The 25,237-nt window shown below is 38.4% G+C and overlaps 1 protein-coding gene across 1 annotated transcript in view; it reads right to left on the reverse strand.

The window, feature by feature from the left end:
* Window positions 1-360: 360 nt before the first annotated feature.
* The window catches only part of LGSN (lengsin, lens protein with glutamine synthetase domain), a 28,609-nt gene continuing 3,732 nt past the window's right edge, over window positions 361-25,237 (reverse strand). The window contains exons 2-5 of the mRNA XM_043591718.1: window positions 14,158-14,287; window positions 13,227-13,424; window positions 5,344-5,510; window positions 361-1,786 (exon numbers count right to left, since the gene is read on the reverse strand). Of these exons, the coding sequence (XP_043447653.1) occupies window positions 587-1,786; window positions 5,344-5,510; window positions 13,227-13,424; window positions 14,158-14,287 (1,695 nt within the window). The 3' untranslated portion in view covers window positions 361-586. The remainder of the gene's footprint in view (window positions 1,787-5,343; window positions 5,511-13,226; window positions 13,425-14,157; window positions 14,288-25,237) is intronic.

Genomic DNA, 25,237 nt, shown 5'->3' on the forward strand with positions numbered 1-25,237 from the left:
CTCCATCTTGTGCGGGCTCCATTCCCAGGAGTGTCACCCTCGCCACATCACCTGCAGGTTGGCCAACAGGAAGGGTAATGGCAGAAGGGTGGGGAAAGGGCAGGAAACAGAGCACCTGTCCTCCAGAGGTCTTGATTAGTGAGATTGTATTAGTAAGCATTTTTGTCTTTCTGGCAGTCACAACCTATGTGTATAATTGAAATTAATTGAAATCCTTTGGGTTTTTTAGTCATTAAGTTCTGTTTTGTAATTCTTAAGACTTCTTTTATTGTGTGAGTGTATCTGTTGCCCAAAATAACTGCATATTTCTATGTAGGTCAACATACACAGAGGAAATGATGACTGACTGACAAGACCTGGTAAATTTGCATAATACAGCCGCACCACAACTTTATTGTTTGTTTCTACTGTCAGAATCTCTCAGCAGTCCCACTTCATATCTGTCAAATACTCCATGGGGACAAAAAAGAGCGAAAGCATTTGTAGTCTTTTTGTTGTTAATTATAAAAATCCAATCTTTTCTTTCTGGGAGATCAACTACTTAAGTAAAAATCACATCTCTGAAAGAAGAGTTAAGGGTGCTATTCTAAATAAAATATTCTAAGAATTTATTTCTCTCTGCATCTGTTTCTTCATTTTCCAACTCATATTTTTTCATGGCAACAAAATAGCGAATAAAAGTTTCCCCGAGAGCCTGTCTCAGGCATTGATCTTCCTCCAGTGCCACAAGAGCATCTTCCAGTTTCAAAGGAATCTCGGAAGGTTTTGGCTGATAGAGGTCCGTGCTGTCATCTGGACCAACCAGGACACCATCGCTGCTTTGAAGTCCATCCAAGCCTGCAGCAACAGTAGCAGCCAACACCAGGTAAGGATTCGCAGTGGCTGAGCCCAGTTTGTTCTCTATCCGGGTGCCTTTCTCACCATGACACTTGATATTAAAAGCACAGCTGTTATCATTGTATCCCCACGTTGTAGGCACACTGTCCTTGAGGTCTTTACTCTCCTTAGAATAACGCTTTCGGCAGCTAACAGCGGGAGCCATCAAGCAGCTGAGAGCAGCGGAATGCTTCAATAGTCCTGCCAACCATTTTTTCCCAGTGATCGTGAGCTCCTCAATCCCAGAACTGCTGCAGAACATGTTTTCCTTCCCATCGACATCCCAGAGACTGTGAGACAAAATTCCTGAATTGCAGAATCCAGTCTCAATGAAAAAGCTGGCGATGTAGTTATATTTCCTTGCCACTTCTTTGACCCCTGTTCTGAGGGTAAATGCATTATCAGCTGCACTGATGCCAAATTCAGGCAAAAAACAGATTTCCATCTGACCAGGCCTGGTAGAGGAGGAAAAGCTCTCAACATTGGCTCCTGTGTGATACAAACCATCAACGAGTTCCTGGATGAAAGGCTGGTCATGATTATTTAGCAACGTTGAAGCAGGAAAAGATATGGTCTTTGAATTGATAATTTCAGGCACGGCAAAAATGCAAAAATCATAGATGAAGGCAGAGAGCAAGGAAAAGCCAGAATCTTGTAGCTGGCTCAGTTGCCTCTTGGCAATGTACCTTGGGGAAGTCAGAAGAGGTTCACCGGTCACAGTGAATGTGTCACATATCACTCTTGCCGTTCTCTCAGCCCATGGCAACACTCGAAAGGTTGAGAGCTCTGGCATCAGGACTATGTCACTATTAAAACATGTTGCTCTTATGTGATCCACTTCGTCGTCCTTAGGATTCGGTATCAATTCAAGATAACCTCGAGGCATGCAAACGCCATGGATCACTTTTTCCTGAAGAAAGTAGACACAGCAATCAGGTTTTGAAACTTGAAAACAAACAAAAGGGTGGAGGTGGGGGTGAGACACTGCTGATGAGGAAAAAAAAAAATGCGTCTAATGTCTGCTGGGTAACATTAGCTTAGTATCAAGTAAATTTCAAATATTTTAAAAATAAACCCCCAAAGTTACTTTTATAAGCAACTGTTAACCTTTGTAGCCTTCAAGGCTTTATATGTTCTTGGATCTGAAAGTAGCAGTCCTAAATACAAGGTACAATGATAAAATGTCTTTACCACAAACAACAAAGGTAAAGCCTTATGAAATTATTTGACATGATTATAACCTAGCCCTTTTCAAAGCACTTTTTATTTTATGGCATAGTTGCTAATACTTCAGATAAGATTTTATTTTGGCTTATTCTATTGTAATCCACACAGTTAACTGAGAATCCTCAGTTCTTCCCAGAGAGACTAGTATGGGTCAATCCTAGGACACACATGACAATTATCCTATTCTAGGACACACATGACAGACATCCTAACACCAGAGGAACCGGGTCTACTGAAAGCTGCACTTCTGTCTTCAGTCATTTTTATAGCCCACTAAGAATGACTGCCTCCCAGCCTCACAGTCCCAGAAACTTTGCCTGTGAGCTAGAGTTCCAAAATGTTATAGCCTTCAAGTCAGCCATGAACTGGATGTTACCAAATCTGACTTCTAGCCCTAGGTCTTTCACCAATTACCTATGCGAAGTTAGGCAAATCACTGGACTATGTGCCATCAGCTTCCATGTCTGTGAAACAAAAGTGTTAGACTAGATGATTGCTAAGACACTTTCTAGCTATATACCTCTTGGGGTCAATAGATTTGGTCATTTATTTAACTGTTGCTATGTGCCAGACAACAGGGACATGATGAGGTTATAAAGTTGAGCAGACACATAAAACAATTTCTAGAAATAGTGTCAGAGCAGTATAACAAGGCTTCATGTGTTGAAGGTTACACTGATGGTAGAGAAAGCTAAATAGAATGTCTGGTTCCCATAATGTCAGTGTGCATCATGAGGTTAATAAAACATACTAACATTCTGTGAGCCAAATTGTTTCTTATATTACCTCCAATCCCAAAGAGTATGGGTACCAAAAAGGGGCCAAAGCTAGTAGAGGCAATCTACTGGTCCCTCTTCTGCCTTTGACCTTAAGCCACTGTCTCCTTCACTTTCCACCATCTATACACATGTTTTCAAATGCCATTTGGCTTAGCTGATCCAAATCTGCTTTTGCCAGTAATAAAGTAGAGAAAGTCAAGCACTATTCAGTTATTCAGTGCCTGCTTAATTTTTCAACTCCCTCAAGGACCTGTATACACACATACATATTGTGGAATTTTAGAGTACTTTAATATAAAATCCTTTCATTTGAATTTTTACTGTAAGAAATAATATTATTTCCCTACTTTTCAATTTCTTCGTTTGAAAATCTGTCGTTTTGTATGTATCTAACATGAGGAGTAATATTATTTTACTCATGAGACTTCCGAGAGTTCCTGCAATTTAAATCTGTTTGTACTCGATTGTGAACAATAAAGAACGGCTTGTTACCATTTCATTCCACTAGGCCTTCACAAATTTAAAGAATAGTAAAAAGTCACACTGTATTCTTCAAACGACTTAATCTGTATTTTTCCGAGCTATCTTTGTTAACACTATCATTTTCTTTTTTCGTTTTTGGACATTCTGATTCAAACTACTCTATTAGTAGGGGGAAATATATAAATATATACAAACATGTCATGTTCGTGACCACAAATTAAGTTACCTTGTATATATATAAAGCACTAGAACAACTTCACACCCCAATATAGATCACCAGGAATTCAATACTAATTCTTGCAAAATAGCTTAAATCTCTATAATAACTGAAATTTGGATCACAACAAAGTCCACCAAAGTCCACCATCTGTCACCATACAACGTTATCACAATATTATTGACTATATTCCCTTTGCTGCACTTTTCATCCGCATGGCGTATTTATAACTGGAAGTTTTGTACTTTGTCATTGCCTTCACCTATTTCACCCATCCCCTACCCCATACTCCCTGGCAACTATCAGTTTGTTCTCAATGAATCTGTTTCAGTTTGTTTGTTTGCTTGCTCCTTTGTTTTCTTTTTTTGAGATTCCACATGTAGATGGAATCATATGGTATTTCTTTCTTTATTTGACTTATTTCACTTAGCATAATACCCTCTAGATCCATCTATGTTGTCACGAGTGGCAAGATCTCATCCTTTTTGTGGCTGAGAAATATTCCACTGTATATGTGTTCCACATCTTTATTCATTTATCAATGGACACTTAGATTGTTTCCGTATCTTAGCTATTGTAAATAATGCTACAATAAACGTAGGGGTAATATGTCTTTCCAAATTTGTATTTTCGTTTTTGGAGGGTAAATAGCCAGTAGTGGAATTACTGAATGGTATGGCATTTCTACTTTTAATATTTTAAGGAATCTCTATACTGTGGTTTTCCACAGTGGTTGCACCAATTTACATTCCCGTCAACTGTGCACAAGGGCTCCCTTTTCTCCACATCCTTGCCAACACTTGTTATTTCTTTTTTTTTTTTTTAACACTTGTTATTTCTTGTCTTTTGGGTACCAGCCATTCTGACAGGTGTGAGATTATATCTCATTGTGGTTTTGACTTGCATTTCCCTGATGATGAGTGATGTTGAACATTTTTAAGAAACAAATTTGAACCTGTTGGAATTCTTGTAAAAAAAAAAGTGCTCAGTTTTTCCCAAAATAAAACAAATGATAAAATTACAATTTAATATTAAAGTGATAAAAGTAAGATATCTCTTAAAAATAAACTTCAAGGATGCTTAACTTTTACACTTCCATATGTAACACTGACTAACATCCCTTCCTTCTAAGAAATGTTTCAGTGATGCAATAAATCAGTCATTAAAAAAATACATGACATAAACTGGAAAAAAAAATCCCAAAAAGTCTCAAAACATATCCAAAACTACAATATTTCTTAATATCACTATTTTCAAGAATTTAATCATATTCATTAAGTCATCCAACAACAATAAGGTATTTTCTTATCAGAATTAGAAGCTGAAAGGGATGTTCTTTTTATCTAGCAAATTCTTACTATTTAATCTTTTTTTTTTTTCATTTGATATTTGCTCTTGGGTCTTCTGTTGCAATTTTCTCATGTCAAACAAAATATAATCTTCATAATTGCAGCAAGAGAGAAAAGATAATTCTATAGAGGGAAACTATTCAAGGCAGAAAAACTAAAATTACCAGTCTTAATTAGTTTTGTATTTCTATCGGGTAAAGGAATTGCTGCTTGGGCCTTGAAAGTATATGTTCAGCTCCTTAGGGAGCAATAATGTGTTTGGGGAGGGACAAGCAAGAAAGAAAATAAATTATAGGTTTTCAGCTTTAATTACTGTATAGATTACAAGAAAATAAGAAAGATTAGTTAGGACCATTTGCTTGCTCATGGTCGTGAAATTACATTTAATCTTAACTCCACCTGTAAAACTCACTTGGAAAAAGTGTGCAGGGATACTCTTAGATCTGGACACACCATGGAGGTCTGTTGCTTCAAATCGCACAAACTGTAGGTGATTTTTGACCATCTCTTGCTTAATGTGCTTCATTCTAGAGGAGATATGGGGTGTGGTCGGAAGCTGAGTGCCATCTCTGGTGTTATCTGTAAAATAGAGAATGGCCCTAAGTAGTTAGATCACGATGAACTGAAAAGCAAAAGGAAGCTACACAGTAGTGACTTCGTCACCATGATTGTTAACAAAAGCATCATATACTCATATACTCATATACTGTTATTGACTTAGAATTGGGGATCTTACCTTTCTTTCCCTGCCTTTACCATATTCCCAAGAACATGGTCTCTAAACAGCCTTAGAGACTGTTTAGCACTTGGGGGTAGGTGAAAGATAACCTTATGTGAATAAGGCACCACACAAGTCTGCACACAGATGACTATCATTGAAAAGACTGAGCTTCTTGAACTAACTAGTAATGCCTTCATTAGAAGTTCCTGTATGATTAAAGGCAAAAGTGTTTGGTGTTTGTGTATTTTCTGCGGGTTTCCATTTTGTGTTTCTTGTTTTGTTTGCCAAAAGGATTTTATAATGGCATCTAAATCTAAGACATCTACATGTCACTGTCAGATTTAAATTTTAAAATCAGTGTGAGTGAGCAAACAAAAGGGTTCTTCAAGGATGAGAGTGTAAGAGAGGAAAAATCTAGAGTGAGTATTCAATTTTAAAACCAGAAACCTAACCCCAAATGTGCGTGTGTGTGTGTGTCTATGTGTGTGTGCGTGTGAAGGTAGGTATGTATATATTTTCAAGGCATTTAAGGTAGACTGCAAATTCTAAAACTTCAGAGCTAGAAGAGAGTTTGGAGATAAATCACCTAATTCAACTAACTGTCTAGCTTGAGTCCCAGATAGGTACAGTAAGGTAGTCCAAATCATGCTCTCAGTCCAGTGCTGAAGTTGAAACTAGAAACCAGACCTCTTAACTCCCAGTTGGTGACTTGTTACCATAAAGTGAATGAATATATATAAAGCACATAGATCTAAAGGATCTGGCACATAATACACATCATACATGTCAGCTACTGTCCAAACTTTGAGGAGAGGTAGCGGACCGTGATGATTCAACACACACACTGAAGCCTATCTGCCTCCCTCGGAATCCTGCCTGTGCCCTAGACACTTTTTTTATCCTCTCTGTGCCTGGGCTCTCTCACTGATGCAATATTACCCTCTTCATAGGCTTGCTGTGACGATTAAACAAGTTATTTAACAATCCCTGGCAGACATTAAGCATCATATAAGTGCTTCTGAAACGCATAAAGTGAACACAATTACTCTAACCCTAGTAATGGTACCATGATCATGTCTGAATCTGAATACTCATCAATCTGTCACATCACTGATGTTGAGCAGCTATAATTTTAACGTGATACCTGAATATCCTTTTTGATATATAATTGGCTCTAAAAATAGGCATAAAGATTGACAGTTTAAAAACACAGATTAAGCAGATTTTAAGTATGTGAAGCATGAGGAAAACAAATTACTGGTTCCACCTCTACAAATATATTAGAGATAATGTCCTGTCACTGATACATTTGGCTACTCTGAGACTCCTGAGGCTTTATAACTACCTTCCATTTAACACAAACAATTAAGCTGTAGCAATTACAATGTTTCATGCTAAATTAGCAGTTGCTGTCTTCCCAACCTATCCTGAAGTATTGGGTGTTCTGCCCAGGTTGAACAATTCTCTTTACAGAAAATAAAACTGATAAGCATTTTAAAATATGGAAAACTTCTGGGGCCAGTTAAGGGCTGACCTCAGCTTAGGTCATGATGTCACGGTTTGTGAGTTGGAGGCCTGCATTGGGCTCTGTGCTGACACCTGGAGCCTGCTTCAGATTCTGTCTCCCTCTCCCTCTGCCCCTCCCCTGCTCTCTCTCTCTCTCTCTCTCTCTCTCTGAAAAATGAATAAACATTAAAAAATTATAAAGTATGGAAAATTTCAGACAAGCAGTATTCTAAAAATAATAAGCAATTAATATATAAGCTATAAATATTTTAACAACATAAAAAAATCAGTATTCATCTCCTATCAAAGGAGGAAGGTCATTTTATTGGTTCATCCGTAATATAATCACAGGCAATCTTATTAGTTCTTTGTCTTACCTGTAGCTTCTAACATTTCTACAATAAATATGCATTTTTTTAAAATAAGAAAAGTATGTATCCACTCAAAATATGTTGTTTAGTTACCATGTATTATTTATTTATTATTATTATTTATTGGACATATATCTAGGAAGAAGCCAGAAAAAGCCCTGCCCTCATACAGCTTTATATTATTGAATGGGGGAACGATAGACAATACATATGCCATTGAGTGCAAAGGTGGTATACTTTACCATGGTTAAAAGTGCTGAAAATAAATAAAATAGAATCATCTGGAGTAATAATTCTATGAGATCTGATCACAGTGCGGACAGGTCTAACCCCTGATTCATTCAAAGATTGCCAAGTTGACCTGTGGCTGGACAATAAGATGTATTCATTTGCTAGGGGTGCCAAGACAAATTCCACAGACCAGGCGACTTATGTACAAATTTATTTTCTTACACTTCCAGAGGGTAGAAGTCTAAGTTCGAAGTGTCACCAGAGTTGGTCTCTTCTGAGAGCCCTCCCTCGTTGGCTCGTAAATGGCTGTCTTCACATGGTCTTCCCTCTTTGGGTGTCCTAATCTTCTCTTCTCATAAGAAGAGTAACATTCATTACTCCTTTTAAAACCCTATCTCCAAATACAGTTACAATGTGAGGTATGAGGGGATAGGATTCCAACCACCCACGAATTTGGGGCAGACACAATTCAACCCCTAACAATGTATCATCTCATTTCCATTTTCTTGAGTCCCTATCACTGCCCACCATATTGTATAATCACATGTTTACTTTCTGTCTTTCCCCACTTGCATGTCAGTTCCAGGAGAACACTTTACTTGCTGCTGTATCCCCGGTACCTGCAGCAGTACGAGCATAGCAGAGATGCTCAATGACCACTCCTCTAATCCTTTCATAAAGGGGTGTGTGAATAAATTAATTAATTAATAAACCCTGCATGATTTGACCTCATCTAATTAAGAAGTAGAAATTGGCATCACATGTTTTGGTAATTTGATATTTTTTTTTTATTTAAAAGTTTAATTCTTCCATCAAATATGAGAATTCTATGCAATCTAATTTCATTTTCAAGGAATCAACTAATCTTACTGTATCGTTGTCTGAATTTCTCTTCTTCAAATAAATCATACTTGTTAGTTACAATTAAACCTTTTGGTCAGGACTTCCCAGATGTACATGATGAATAGTAGGCAGATAATTGCTAGTTCGGGGACTCATTTGTTTTTCTTGCAGTATGGTTCCTGGGAGATGTTCTCCTTTCCTATCCCCTCAGAGGACTAATAAATTAAATCAATCTGCTTTTACAGAGGAAGTTTGCTTGCTGTGTGTGTTTGGCGTCGGGGGGGGGGGGGAGAAGATAAGACAACACTACAAAAAAAAAATTAAAATTAAAATTAAACCTCAAAGCTCTATAGCAACTAAAATGCCTTGGAGAAATGTTGTCTGTGTTCAGTGACGATGAGGACATATTTCAACTATAGAGAACAAGCTGTGGTCACTTATAAAAGGCAGATTGAATAGGTGTTTGAGCTTTCAGAAATGTCAATTTAAAAAGGGAAAAGCGCACCAAAGAGTACCGTGCAACACATTTAGCTTATGGAATATGCTTAGGATGATGTGCCACACTCCGTTCCCAGGGCCTGCCCTCCTTCCTCCACATGGCTTCTCTGACAGACACCCTCTCAGAGCATATGTGACCCCACTCTCCAGAAGTATCATGTCAGCCCAGGTGGCAGATAATCAAGTACAAAGCAGCAACAAAAACAAAAACAATAAAAAAAAAGTCCGGAGGGGGGGCCTTCTTTGAAAAAAATATTTTAAGTCAGAGTGGTGGGGCACATGGGTGACTCAGTCAGTTAAGCAGTTAAGTGTTGGCCTCTTGATCTCAGCTCAGGTTATGATCTCATAGGCTCATGAGTTCGAGCCCCAGGCATCAGGCTATATGCACTGTCAGTACAGTCTGCTTGGGATTTCTCTCTCTCCCTCTCTCTCTCTCTCTCTCTGCCCCTCCCACTGCTTGTGTGTGCCCTCTCTCTCTCTCAGAATAAATAAATAAACTTAAAAAAAAAACTTTTTTTAGAGTCAGGGTGGTATCACAGAGAAGAAAACACCATGTTAAAATTTCTAGCATTTATTGGGGGATGGATTTTTCATACATATCTTTAAATTCTGTAATGGTGGTTTGTTGCAAGCTATAAACTTTTTGGTGCTCTGGGCCTATAAAAAAATTAATCTAGCCTGGGGCCAAAGAGGGAACTTCTGAATGAACCAAACTGAGTTAATAATGATACCCATAATCCTAGTCATAGTCGGTTGGTGCAAAGAGAGCTCATGACACAAATTCCTTCCACAGATTTTTTTGATGTAAGACTAAGAAATGGTAAATTTCATCTCAATTTTATGGCTGAGACTATATGAAACAAAGGTCACAAACTGTTCATGGAAGAGCCAATGTGGCTAGCAGATGTTTTCTCACTGGTTGTCTCACAGTGTTTGGAAACATTTAATATAGTTGACACTTGAAAATCTGAAAATTGCATAGAAAAATCTTCAGTTCAAGCTTCTTTTGAAGAAATTAAATTTGGTACCACTGGGTAATTATTTCTCCATAGCAACCACTGGCTGGAGCTCTGAAGTGGCCTGAAATGGGGCACAGATCCTCTAATCCATGGGTTGGCAAATGCTTTCTGTAAAGGGCCAAAGAGTAAATATTTGCAGCTTGGCAGACCGTATGGTATCTGCTCTCGCAACCACTCAACTATGCCGCCGTAGCACAAAAGCAGCCATAGACAATACATAAACCTTACTTACAAAACATGGCCAGCAGGCTGAATTTGTCCTGTGGGCCACAGTGTGTCAACCTCTGCTCTAGTTCCTCACAGCCAGCATCACTGTTTCTTTATACAAGCCCACCTTACTCATTTGTATTATTTACCTGGCCCCTATGGCATTAGCCTCAATAGTTCCTGAGGCTAGACTGTCAGCGCTCACCTGCATTTCATGGAGAAACTCACAAAGCCAACGCACAAAGAAATGCAGAGATGAGAAATGCCACCGTGGGCAGAGCTGCCTCACAAATATGTTCACATGCTAAGTCCTGAAACCTAAAGAATATGTTAAACTGCAGGCAATTAAGGCTATAAACCTTAAAATTGGGATATTGTCTTGGAGTATCCAAGTGAGTTCTTAAAAGCAGAGAACTTTCTCCAGCTGTAAGGAGAAAAGAGATGTAGAAGAAGGAGAATTTGGAGAGGTTCCAAACGGGAGAAGGATTTGACTGATTGTCTTGGTCCCAAGACACAGGACCACACAGAGGCTTCCAGAAGGCAAGGGCCACTCCAGGTGACAGCCAGCAAGGAAACATAAACCTCAATCCTACAACCCCAAGGAAATGGATTCTCCCAACCATCTGAATGAACTCCCTAGAATCGCTGGATAAGAATCCAGATGGACAACACCTTGACTTCAACCTTGCAAAATCTGAATCAGAGAAACCAGCTGAGACAACCCTGACTTCTGGCATACAGAACTATAAGGTAATGAATTGTATTCTTTTAAGTTACTAAATGTGTGGTAATCCGTGATGGTGGCAATGGAAAACTAATACATATGGAGTCCTGATAGCATTCACTTCTCAGGCTCTAGTTCCTCCTTAGGACCTGTGTGTAGTAAAGAATTTAACCTTACCAAAGGAGACCTCCTTACCCTTGGCTCCTGGAAGATAATCTCTAAGACTTTGGAACACCCCGCCTAACGAGAGTGTCTTTGTTTGTGATCTCTGGGCCACACTAGAAAATCTAATAATGTCATTTTTCATGGGAGCTTTGAGTCATGTTGTATCAGCTTGACCCCCCAGAGAAGCTGGAGATGGAGGTCTGCCACATGGAACCCCGCTATGGAGCTCCAGTAAAGACTCTGGAGACCAAGACTCAGGTAAGCTTCCCTGGTTGGCAATACTCCATACATATTGTCACACATCATTGTCAGAAGAGTGGTTCTGTCCATGACTCCACTGGGAGAAGACAAGTGGAGGCACCATGCTTCGAACTTTCCTGGACTCCCCCTGCTGGGTCTCTTCCCTTGGCTGATTTTAATCTGTATTCTTTCACTGTATTCTTGAGTATAATAGTTTTCAATGAGTTCTGTGAGTCCTTATAGAAAATTATCAAAACTAGGATTAGTCTTGGGGAATTCTCAAACTTGCAATTGGTGTCAGTAACGACGGTGGAAACCTAACTTCACACCCTGTCATATTTCTGTCTTTTCAAACCTTGTTTGTTCAACCCTCTTATCAGGGATTCCTTTATGGAATAAATATTTCATTTTTTTAAATTTGTTTAAGGATTATTCATTTTTCAGAGACAGAGAGAGACAGAGCATGAGGTAGGGGGAGGGACAGAGAGAGAAGGAGACACAGAATCTGAAGCAGTCTCCAAGCTCTAAGCTCAGCACAGAGTCCAACACGGGCTCGAACTCACAGACTGTGAGATCATGACCTGAGCCAAAGTCAGACACTCAACCGACTGAGCCACCCAGGTGCCCCAATATTTCATTTTAACTAGTTTCTGTCACTTGGATCCCAGAGATTTTTAACCCATACACAGATAGACCAAAATACTTGTATAGCTATTAATAAGACAGAAACTTAAAATAGAAGAATTTCACTTTAAAAAAAAGACTAGAAAGATCAACCATTGCAACCCTGCCATTTTCTTGATGAGCAGCCTAGTGGTTAAAGAAAACTATAAAGTCTTTTATAAATGATAGGTATATAAATTCTTCGATGACTCCGAGACTAGCGTTCCTCAATCAAGGCCACATTATTTCTTTTTTTTTTTTTTCAATACATGAAATTTATTGTCAAAATGGTTTCCATACAACACCCAGTGCTCATCCCAAAAGGTGCCCTCCTCAATACCCATCACCCTCAGTGTGTTCTCAGTTTTTAAGAGTCTCTTATGCTTTGGCTCTCTCCCATTCTAACCTCTTTTTTTTTTTTTTTTTTCCTTCCCCTCCCCCATGGGTTCCTGTTAAGTTTCTCAGGATCCACATAAGAGTGAAACCATATGGTATCTGTCTTTCTCTGTATGGCTTATTTCACTTAGCATCACACTCTCCAGTTCCAGCCACGTTGCTACAAAGGGCCATATTTCATTCCTTCTCATTGCCACATAGTACTCCATTGTGTATATAAACCACAATTTCTTTATCCATTCATCAGTTGATGGACATTTAGGCTCTTTCCATAATTTGGCTATTGTTGAGAGTGCTGCTATGAACATTGGGGTACAACTGCCCCTATGCATCAGTACTCCTGTATCCCTTGGGTAAATTCCTAGCAGTGCTATTGCTGGGTCATAGGGTAGGTCTATTTTTAATTTTCTGAGGAACCTCCACACTGCTTTCCAGAGTGGCTGCACCAATTTGCATTCCCACCAACAGTGCAAGAGGGTTCCCGTTTCTCCACATCCTCTCCAGCATCTATAGTCTCCTGATTTGTTCATTTTGGCCACTCTGACTGGCGTGAGGTGATATCTGAGTGTGGTTTTGATTTGTATTTCCCTGGTGAGGAGCGACGTTGAGCATCTTTTCATGTGCCTGTTGAAGGCCACATTATTTCTATTTCAAATACAAATTTGGGGGCAGTGGCTAGAATGACACGTGAGTTTGTTTCCCAGTCCTTACCAGAATGGCTGGAGTTTGTGTTAAATTCGCTACAAGGAGCACTGGCTGATGTTTTGAGGCGGGAGGGTTTTATCACTGTTGTCTGATTCTCAGAGTCCTTGTCATCTTGTGGCAGATGAGAGTCTGCAGAGCCAGGTCCCACAACTGGTTTGCTCATATCCCCCAACTTGTGGCACACCATTTGGTATCTGATCCTTTCTTTAATAATAAAGAAAAAATGTTAAAACACACACTGCCTTGGTTTTCAACCGTCTTTTAACATGATATGGAGAGGAATCTTTGAGAAAATAATTTATTCCTGGGCAGTGACATACCGAATGAGGGGCAAGGGGAAAGGTCTGCACCGGTTGCAGGCCATAAGGGGGCACATGGTCTGCAGAAAATTTTAAAGCAATAATAAAATCGATGAGCACCCTGCTTGCTTTTTATTGTTACCATGTACCAGCCATCCCTGTGCCCCTGCCTTGGAACACCACTGTCCCTGGATTGCATCTCTTGCCCAGATTAACTCCTAGTTTCAGCACTGTTTCAGATCTATTGAGTTTGGTTGAAATCCCAGCATGTGGCATGAAAACTTGTTCCACATCTTTATTGTGGCCTCCCAAATCCTTGGCAATGATCTTTGCAATCAATCTCAGAGCAGAAATGTGCTTCCCTGCTTATGCATATGTTCTCTCTGTTGTCTTCTTTTTGCCCCACTATCAACCTAGTTCTGCTCCCTTTACATTCTAAATATTTTGATTGGTTATTTTTATATAGTTTCGTTATACCTTTATATTTGCTATCTTTTGTGTTGCCTATGTAGAACTAAATTTCATTTCTTTGTTTTTGTTTCTCCCTTCGATGAAAAGAAAAGGTTTTGTAAAAAGGAGAACTAAATAGAGATTGCAATTGACATCATAGTCCTGAGGGATAAGAGTAACTAAGTTACCTTTTGAGTTGGATATATCCATTTCTCCTACTTCAGTTGAAAATAGATGTTGTTTAGTAACTTTCTTTCTTGTTCTTCTTAATTTACTCATCCTATTGGCTTCAGTCTCATTACCTTCATCTCTCGTGTCCTGTAATAATTAATAAACAAAAACCAGATAACAGATCGTGCACACAACTAAATCTGGATGTCAGGAAAGCATGGTGACTGGATACTTAAGCTTTAAAGTGAATGTAAGAGACTTTTATAATGAGGTAAATTTTGTCACTTCTGTCACTTGAATAATTCAAAATTAACAAGCCCAATATTCTGCTTACAGGCTGGATATTCTGTACTCCTTTTATACCTGGTACAGAAATATAATTAAATAAATTGGGATCTTGTCCAACTAGTCAAGATTTTAATCTTTATTTTTTACTCTGGGATATTTTATATTATCCATGCCTAAACCCATTTAAGCGTAAAATCCTCTTTTTATGATTTCTATCTTTTTTTGGATCTCTAACCTTTTGACCAAAAGCACAAGTACCCGAAGAATTAGATTCTATTCTTTCTTTTCTCTTACCCTCAGCCTTACTGCATCAATATTTACTTTACTTCAAAAGTAAATTAAAATATAAAAAATAAAATAAAAAATTCAGTTGCATTTGTACATATTAGTTTCTATGGGTAAAACAAATGTTATACTCAGAACAGTTTTATAGCTTGGGAAAATGTAAAGAAAAATATTTTAAAACAAAATAACTTCACTTTTACAATCAAGTTCTAATCCTTGACAGAATTCTTCAATAGACCTGTCAAGGGCTATTCCCAGCAAGGAGCTGGGCAGTGAAGCAGGGGCTGAAGGGGGAAGAGCTCGGGCATCTCTGCGCCAACAGTGGGCAGAATACCCCTGCAGTCCCAGGACATGAAAGGTAACATTAAAAAAAAAAAATAAGAAAAAAAGCAGAAATTAGTATTTTTTATGTTTTTGTTTTTTTTTTTTTTTTTTTACAAACTCCTCATTGTAGTGTGAAGGGAGAAATAAGTGGCAGGGTCAGGGTCAAAAACTATAGTCTAAAATGTTTTGAGCTATTGTCTTTTTGAAGAGCAGATTCTGAAAGATTCTGTATCTGGGAGCAAGTTATCTGGGGAACAGCTGTACACATTTGTCAATAAGACCAGTTCAGCCTCCAAAAGCTAAAAGAAGAAAACAGAATTCAACCTGTTGGTGTTTATATGTAATCAGGACACATTGTTATTATTGTTACTACCTTTTAAAAGGTATATTTCATAGGATACAATCTTTTTTGCCATTTTAAAATTTCACATCTTAGGGGCGCCTGGGTGGATCAGTTGGTTGAGCATCATCCGACTTCAGCTCATGTCCTGATCTCTAGGTTCATGAGTTCCCCCACATGGGGCTCCCTGCTGTCAGCGGGGAGCCTGCTTCAGATCCTCTGTCCCTCCTCCACTTGCGCTCTCTCAAAAATAAATAAACATTTTTTAAAAAATAAATAAAATAAAATAAAATAAAATAAAAGTAAAATTTCACATCTTAGAAAATCGTGGTCCCCTCTACTCCAGACAATTTTATATTTGAATGATGTGATACTTATTGTGAGATATACAAGTTTAATTTTTCCTAGCAGTTTATCATTTTATTTACATATTTTCCAATACACTTGTGAAAGAATTCTGACAGTGATATCCTGACTTTATTGTACGTATTCAACATTTCTAAAATTGCATTGCCAGAAATATACATCATATAATTGTACTTTTGGTAAATGTTTCTATAAATACATGACTAGCTTTATTAAGAAGTCTTGTGTAGACAAGGAAATAGTTGGTCAGGTATGTAAATATGAAAGAAAATTGAGCAGACTAACATTTGTGTTAGTTGACCCATTAGGTATCCCTCATATACAGATAGAAGGAATCAAATGAGATAGACTTTAAGATTTCCTTCAGCTTTAAACTATAACCTGCAATTGAATAGTAGTGTGCTAAAATCGAGCCGTTTGTCGGGCACATTTCTCAGCATAACCCTCACAGTAATAGAATCTCCATTTTACAAATGAGAAAAGTGAGACCCAGAATAATTTGCCAAGGCCTCAAGAGGGAGTGAGAGATGTAGTTTACAAACACATCTTCCAATTGCCAAAATGCCATTCTGCTTCCCAAATGCCAGAGACGCCCGTTTAGAGAAAGTTCATTTTAATAAGAGTCACCTGTGAAATTTTATGCTTTTTAAATGTTGGCAATTAATTCAAAGTATAAGGTAGGAAATAAAGAAGAAAAGAAAGTTTCTCAACTACTACACAGCCAGGTCTCAAAAAGACTGGAATGCTGCTCAGAATATGCAGTTCTGGAGGCCCCCAGCACAATGAGAGCAGCGGTGACGGTGTATCTCTTCCCTAACGTTGGTATTTAATGTGGTCCTGAGACATGATGATCAAAACATCTAACTGTTACTACAGCTAATAAAAAATAAAAAATACTTTTATTGTAACTACTATATGTCACATCTCTTCTAAATGCTTTGCACGTATTAATTCATTTAGTCTCAAAACAACCCCTTGCAATAAATATATTATCAACTGAGTCAAAGGAATACTAATTAACTAGCTCAAAATCACATTTCTCATAATTGGTAAAGCTAAGGTTTGAACCCAGACATTGACTCCAGATTATAAATACTTAATGCATCCTTAATGAACACCGCCAGAATACCCCTGCATCATTGCTGGGCTGCTGGGAAGCGTCATTGCTGGTTCTAGAGGGCCCCTGCAGGGTGAGATGTTAACTCTTTAGGTGATGGATCATGAAAGTTCCAAAAGCCCAAGAGGAATAGTAGGTTAGCTACAGAAGTTAGGGGGGTTGGGGGAGCCTTAAGGGACTCTTATCAGCACCTGTTTACCAACTAGTTTAGAAACTTTTCTTGATCTGTCAGACATTCAGCAATATAGTTCCAATTTACAGATCTCCTGGTTGCACCATTATGTTGGACAAACAGTGCCTGATGTATGTAGTAAGCACTGAAACAGACTTTAATCCTTATTATTATTCCCTAGGCACCCTGCATTACTGGGGTTGTCTGTGGGAAAGATACCTCATTCTAGGTTACCTCCTGGGCCCCTGGCTCTTGGGAGATGGCTCTCACTGAGTCAGGCCCTAATCCTTTATCTGAACAGCTCTAGATTCTGAACAATAAACTAGGGGAACTTCTCAGAGAGGTGAGGGTATGCCAAGCAATGTGAGGATTCTCGGGGAGAGTTCCGAGAATATACTCATGCCTGGACTCTGTAGTACTACTATTATTAAATAGGCAGAATATTTTATAAACAGTCTCCACACAGCCAGGGAAACTAGGCCAGGCTTTATTTTTTTATTTATTTTTTTTTTTTTCAAAACGTTTATTTTTTTGGGGACAGAGAGAGACAGAGCATGAACGGGGGAGGGCCAGAGAGAGAGGGAGACACAGAATCAGAAACAGGCTCCAGGCTCTGAGCCATCAGCCCAGAGCCCGACGCGGGGCTCAAACTCACGGACCGCGAGATCGTGATCTGGCTGAAGTCGGACGCTTAACCGACTGCGCCACCCAGGCGCCCAATAGGCCAGGCTTTAAAAGAAGAAGGGATACATATGCTGAAGATAGAGAGAGGTGAGATGAGGTGAGGCAGGTTGGAAGAACCGGGAGCACAAGCACAGATACACAATTTAATTTGGATCACATGACATAAATATGCAAATCCAATTCATGCTTAGCTTAGACAGTCTCAAAATTCCACTACAGTAGGTTGATCCTGACTTGATTTGACATTCCCAACAGAGAGGCTTTTCCCACTTCAGAAATGTTTCTGCTATCATTCCATTAGAGGACTCCTTTGTCTCATACATGGGACTGGCCTCAAAGAAGTTTTCATATTACAAGAATTTTCATAATTCATGTTTCTCTCATCACATTGTTGCTTTTGAAAGTTGTTTTATGGCTTAATAAAAGTTTGTCATTTTGCATTTCAACCCAGTGGCTTGATCAAATTAACTAAAAGAGGCTTAACCTAAAGGGATTGTGCCAAGCATTAAATTTAGACCCTAATTTGACCTAATAAGTTTCCCTTCAATGTATTAACCAGTGTTATTTAGATTCTAAATATCACTGATTTTATTCATTTACTTTCAATTTTCTCTAACAGCTACTTTTTTAATATCAATACTTTAAAAATCATTGTTTTGTCTCCTGTATACTGGCTAGAGTCTGAGGTATAATCACGAATGCATTTACCAAACACTCTGACTTCATTAATGATGGGGTGCAAGAAAAAGAAAGCAGGCCAAAAACAAATCTCATCAAGTTTTAACCTCTGTGAGAAATAATGGGAGAGGCACCTGAGTGGCTCAGTCAGTTAAGCATCTGATTCTTGGTTTCCGCTCAGGTTGTGATCTTACAGTTGGTGGGTTCAAGCCCCACGGCCAACTCTGCACTGACAATGCAGAGCCTGTTTGGGATTCTGTCTCCCTCTTTCTCTCTGCCCCTCCCCTCCTTGCTCTCTCTCTCTCTCTCAAAAATAAATAAATAAACTTTTTTTTTTAAAGAAATAATGAGGGGTGCCAGGTGGCTCAGTCAGTTAAGCATCTGACTTCAGCTCAGGTCATGATCTCGCAGTTTGTGAGTTCGAGCCCCACATAGGTCTCTGCACTGACAGCTTTGAAGCCTGGAGCCTGCTTCAGATTCTGTGTGTGTGTGTGTGTGTGTGTCTCTGCCCCTCCCCCACTCACACTCTTTCTCTCTCTCTCTTTCAAAAATAATTAAACGTTAAAATAATTTAGAAGAAAAGAAAAAAGGAGAAAAAAGTATCAATGATTATCAAATTTAAAAGAATATGTCAGGGAGAAAAGAGTATGCCTTCAGTTTCCTTAAAGTGTGCTCTTCAAAGAAAAAGGGAGGAAAATGTATTCAAAATATTTACAGAAGAGACACTTCAAAGACACATCACAAACTTACATCAATGAATCTAAAACCATCCATACCCATTAACTACTAGTTCTACTTCTAACAATATGTTCTAAGAAAATAATACAAAATATAAAGTCATGCATGTCCAGGGTCACTTTTTTTATAATAGCAAACACTTGAAAGCAGAGCACAGTGAAGTAGGAAGAGTGGAACAGATTGTGGTCATTCTGTTCAGTGAGTTCACCATTTAAAATGAGTGCTTCCATTTCCTATCTTTGTCACCTGGATTACCACAACAGTTACCAAAATGTCCTCCCTGCATTCTCCATTTTTACCCATCCTCCACACTATGGCCCATGGTCCTTCTTTAAATCACAATGTTGGTATTACTATTTCTCTGCTTAGGTTGCATCCAGTTTTCCCCCACCTTTAAGAAAAATTCAGATTAGTATTCTCTGAGGCCCTGCAGAGGCCAGTCTCACCAATGCCTCCAGACTCCATAGCTGGCCATTTGTACACACAAACTTTATCTCCACCCATTCAAAACTAATTTTATCATTCCTCTGTCCCACACTGATTTCTTTTTTCCTACGCTCATTGGTTTTCTAGCCTGTCCTAAGGAAATGTAATCTACTCTTCTGGTCACAGCTCAAAATTAAGCCCCTGGACAATTTGCTGTAGCCACTCCATTCAAAGATGACTGATTTTTTTTAAATCCTCAGTGAAAGCAGATCCCTTATCAAATTTTGTAATCAATTATTGTCTTCTTCATCACAATTGGTAAAATATTCAGCCTTCTCTTAAAAATCTCTGCTTTGTAAAATAATTCTCGGTATCATTAAAGTAGCTTCCTTCCATTTGTATACTTTTCTCTCCAAACCACAAGGCAACAATTAGTTTTTGGGATTCCTTAAGTGTCAAGGATATATTTAGGCATCCCTTCTAGAATTAAGAACCACTGCCACTATAAGCCAAGGAAGTACTTATAGCCTCAATATCCACTTGGGCAAACTAGGGTAGAGATTATGTTGATCTGATTATGGCAATGGCTGTAGGGATGGGGAAAATGAACATACTACAGATATATTTGGGAGGTAGACTTAACAATTTGGTGATTGACTTGATATAGGAGGTGCAAGAGACAGAGGGTCAAAGGTGATAGGTTTCTGACTAGAGATCCCAGGATGAGGAGGAGACCTGAGACAGGAGTTGCTGGGTTGTTTTGTGAACATATGGACCCTATGATGACTGTGTCTTCTGAAGGCCTACAGCAAGCAGGGGTCAGAATCCAAGAGATAAAATGGAAGTAAAGAGCATAGCCCTGAAAGTGGCTAAACCATTAAGAGAAAGAGCAGAGACTGAGAAAATAAGAGGACTAAGCTAGAGCTGAAAAAGGACAACACTTAATAAGTAAACAAAGAAATGGAATCCCAAAAAGTAATCAGAGAAAAAAAAAATGACAAGAAAGTGAAAGAAAAAGTTGGGACAGAGTGGTTTCATTGATAGCAAGAAATAAAAGCTGTATTAAAAGAAGGGAGTACCAGTAGGCCTACTACTGAAATGATAAATAAGGTTGACATTAAGACTAGTCCATTGTTGAGAAAGAATAAAATCATGCCATTTGAAACAATGTGGATGGAACTGGAAGGTATTATGCTGAGTGAAATAAGTCAGTCAGAGGACAGATATCATATATTTTTACTCATATGTGGATCTTGAGAAACTTAACAGAAGTCCATGGGGGAAGGGTAGGTGGGAAAAAAAGTTTCAAACAGAGACAGAGGCAAACCACAAGAGACTCTTAAATACAGAGAACAAACTGAGGGTGGATGGGGAGGTAGGGGAGAGGGGAAAAGTGTGATGGGCATTGAGGAGGGCACTTGTTGGGATGAGCGCTGGGTGTTGTATGTAAGACGATTTGACAATAAATTATATTAAAAAAACATACGTTGTATAAATGTACATCTTCCATATTATCAAAAACAAGAAAAAAGGGAAAAAGGCTAGTCCATTGTGTTTTACAACTCGAGTCACTAGAGGCATTGGTAAAGGCAGGTTCAGCAGAAGAAGGTGGACACCAAAGAGGTGAGGAGGGAATGAGAGATGCTTAGTCCAAGGTCCACACACTACAAACACAACAGAAATATTCTCTACTATCAAGCGGAGACAGTCAGAAAATACACCTCAAAAATAACAAGAGAAAGAGACAGAGACTTTGACCACTGGAGAAGTGCTGAAGGGTCTAAGAAAAGCGTATGTTGCTTTCAGGAAGAACGGCTTACACATATTTAAATGCTTAATGAAAGGAGTTAATAAAAAAGATGTTGAAGGGAGAAGAAGGATAAAGCAAGGTCCCTGAAAGGGCAGAAAAGATGGAAACTAGAGTTGAAATGAAAGGTTTAACTTTAATATATCTTCCTCTATAAGAGGAAGAAAGGAAGATAGAATGTTAGAAGGAAGAGAGAAGAAAAAAAAAATTAAGGAGGAAAGGGAAATTAAGAGGAGGAAGGGAAGAAGGGAATTGTCAACATCTAATGAGGGCTATTCAGGTAACATAATTGTGCCTCATGACAATTAAGTTCACCCAGGAAGTGGCAGAATCTGGATGCAAAACTAATTTTAAACATTTGTTCTTTCTTGTCTATTCTGGATAAGAAAGGTAGCCAGTTATGAAGCTTCCAATTTTCTTCTCTGGGTGGGAGATGCACAGACAGTATTAGAATGCAAGACTAGAGGTTTAAGAAAAATGGAAATGGTTGACATTGCCACAGCAGAGAATTCAAAAAAGCCAACTCAGGAAACAAAAGTGCCGAGTGCCCCACAGAAATGGGAGATTTTTAAGTTATAGTGGCATCAATCTGTACAGGTAAATTATTTTTCCTCTATAAAATTCTTCCAGGATTGAGGTTTTGTGAAGATACAAACTTAGGAAGACAATAACAAAAATAAGTTAAGGATACTGGCAAGAAAGACTAAAATAATGAGATATGGAATCCAAGAGAGATGAAATGGGAAATGAAACCAGGAAAGACCGACAAGGGGAACCTAGTCCAAGGACTGGAGAGTCTTAGAAGGTGGCATTTTATATGTATCCTTGTGCCGAATATATTGACTAGAATAAAATAGGAATTGAGTAAATATTTTCTAATCAGTGAATGGCAACCAAGGCCTACTTTGTTGGAATATAAGGCCAGAAGGGAACTTCAACTCAGATCTCTCCTTCACAAGTGATTTAAAATGAAATCTTTGGATATCCATTAGAATGAATGGGTTGATGTAATCAAAACACTTTTCCTAGATAAAATGTTACTGGATTCCCTCAGTTTTCTCAAGGTGAGCTAAGAGAAAGGAATCCCTGCTGGGGAGCTGCTCTGCAGTGACTCTGTCCCTTCACCCCATTAATTCCACCTTTCCTTTAGGGTTTTCCTCACTGTATTTATCCTCAAAGCCACACCTTATCTTCAAGGTTATGATTATGTCCTTTAAGACATACACAAAATCTTATCTCCTATTTTTCCTCATAGCATAACTAAAACATGCTGATATTTCAAAAGAATTTTCTAAACATTAAGGAACAATAAAAAAGAAAATAAAAAAGAAAGAAAATTATAAAACACGTGCTTTCTATTGTCTTGGTCATTAGATATATTTTCTTCAGTTCTGACCTGTTCCCTGTCTTACTCAAGACCTGTCCAAAGTATTTGCCTTTTTAATTCTCTGACTCACCAACCAGATAAATAAGCATCCTTTGGAAACTTATTTGGAAACCTAGAACACTTCTTTATGGTCTACTAAGTGATTCACTCCTTCAACCAAACTGTTTCTGCAAAGTCACTGTAGTCTTACCCTAAATTAGAGTCCCTGATATCATTAAGGACAAAGACCCAAATGACCACCATTTCCCAACTTAAAAAAAATAAGACATTCTTAAGGAGACATTACCCACAGATCTACTTATTTCCAACGCTAATTCTTCATCTATATATTTTTTAAATAATTTTAATCCTTAAGCTGTATTGCATTTTAGGAGGTTCCATCTGAATACATGGATCTCTGGAGACTTTTGTTACAATGTTCTTTATTACAAATACAATAATCCTCATTGCAAAAACTCAAAGGTCAGAAGCTCATGAAATAAAATGGAAAATTTTAAAAACAGTAAGAGTCCTCTGTTCTCCTCTAAACTTTAGATTTTTTGACAAGCAAATATTTTCGGAAAGTCATTTCTTACCACTCCAAATAACTCTTATAATGGCTCATCTTCTAACATAAGCTCTTTAATAATTGTTTCTAGTAATGACTTAATGTGTCAGTACTGATTGGGACTATGCACATTTTGAAATATATCAAAAATAGAAACTGAAAAGAATAGATATAGTACATTTATACACCTTGTTGACAGGAGACTTACTGGAGCCACCCTCTTTGTATGAAATTCATTCATTTACTCAACAAGTACTTAGTGAATATCTAGAAGAGGCCAGTCACTGGTTTGGATGCCATAGGAGAAATAAAGATGAGCTACTTGTTCCATGGAACATAAATATAATACGTGATAGAAAGTGGTGTAAGTATATTATATGAATGAGGAAGGTGCCCCTAGAACCATCTTGCTGATGCAACAGCTGAGTCTTTGAAAGTTATAGTAACTACCCCCCCTGACTTCACACCTAGAAAATAGCAGAATCCAAACGTGTGGTTTGAAATTCTTCTTTCATTTTTTCCTCTTATTTACAAACTTTACAGACAACAAAATAATGAGTTGTTGTTGTTGTTGTTGTTGTTGTTTTGAGAGAGCGAGATAGAGAGTAAGCAAGGGGGTGAGAAGTGGGGGTGGTGGGCAAAGATAGAGGGAGACAGAATCCCAAGCAGGCTCTGTGCTATCAACACAGAGCCAATTGTGGGGCTCAAACCCACGAACCAGGAGATCATGACCTGAGCTAAATCAAGAGTCAGGGGCTGGATGGGGCACCTGGGTGGCTCAGTTGGTTAAGCATCTGACTTCAGCTCAGGTCATGATCTTACCATTCCTGAGTCTGAGCCCTGCACTGGGCTCTGGGCTGACAGCTTGGAGCCTGGAGCATGCTTCAGATTCTGTATCTCCCGCTCTCTGCTGCTCCCCCTGTTCGTTCACTCTCTCTCTCTCTCTCTCTCTCTCTCAAAAATAAATAAACATTAAAAAAAATTTTTTTAAAGAGATGCTCAATCAAATGAGCAACCCAGGTGCCCTCAAGCAACAAAATATTGAAAACTAAAAATGTTGCCTTTAAGAATGCTAAACACTGAGCAGTTTTATATAAAAGGCAGCAGGAAATTCAAGTTGATTTTTTTTAACTTCACATTTTAACACAGAGTTCAGTAGCATCCCTGTCTTTTGAGGTAAACCTAAGGTAAAGGTAACTACAGATACATTCCTTGGAAGTTACAGAGAATCAGAATTTTACTTAACTATAATGGGCTAAAAATAGGAGGAGCTATTTGGAAACATGTCAGGTTTCTCATCCTCAAGCACATTTGTGGTGGGGTTGGATAGTCAATTGTCAGGGATGACCCAGATAGTTTCCAGTTCTCACCACTTTTGCAGTAAAATAACCTAGATCCAAGTTGGTAGGTTAGATGGAACCCTGTTCCACCTATATATCCATCTCCGCCCAAAAATTATAGAGAAACTATCATTGTAAGGAGCCTCTATGTGAAAGAAGGGCCACAATGTTAATTATTGGCTGCCCCTACGCTGTAAATGATGTGAAGTTCTCGGCCTCTCACTTCCATTCCCAACAAGATGGCAAAATATGCAACAGCAGAACCAAGCCTAGAGCCAATCTCTCCTCTGCAGGTAAAATCTTGAACACAACATTCTATATGAGAAAAGTGTGCAGAGTCAATAGTTTCAGAGAGGGGAAAAATGATTTTATAAACATCTAACACCATGTTATTTTCACAATATGAAGCTAAAAAACAAATGAAGCTAAAATAATAAAGGACAAAAAGTTTGGTCAATTTCCTGAGCTTGATGCTAGTACTGGCCTTCTTTTTTTACTGAAAAATAAATTTCCATATTTACCTGAGAAATGAAGATTTTGTCTCTAAAAATATCCGTGTAAATAGGATCAAAGTAATTTTTGCAGTCTCTGTGATGGG

Source organism: Prionailurus bengalensis, chromosome B2 (genome assembly GCF_016509475.1).
Source record: "Prionailurus bengalensis isolate Pbe53 chromosome B2, Fcat_Pben_1.1_paternal_pri, whole genome shotgun sequence".
Taxonomy (NCBI): Eukaryota; Metazoa; Chordata; class Mammalia; order Carnivora; family Felidae; genus Prionailurus; species Prionailurus bengalensis.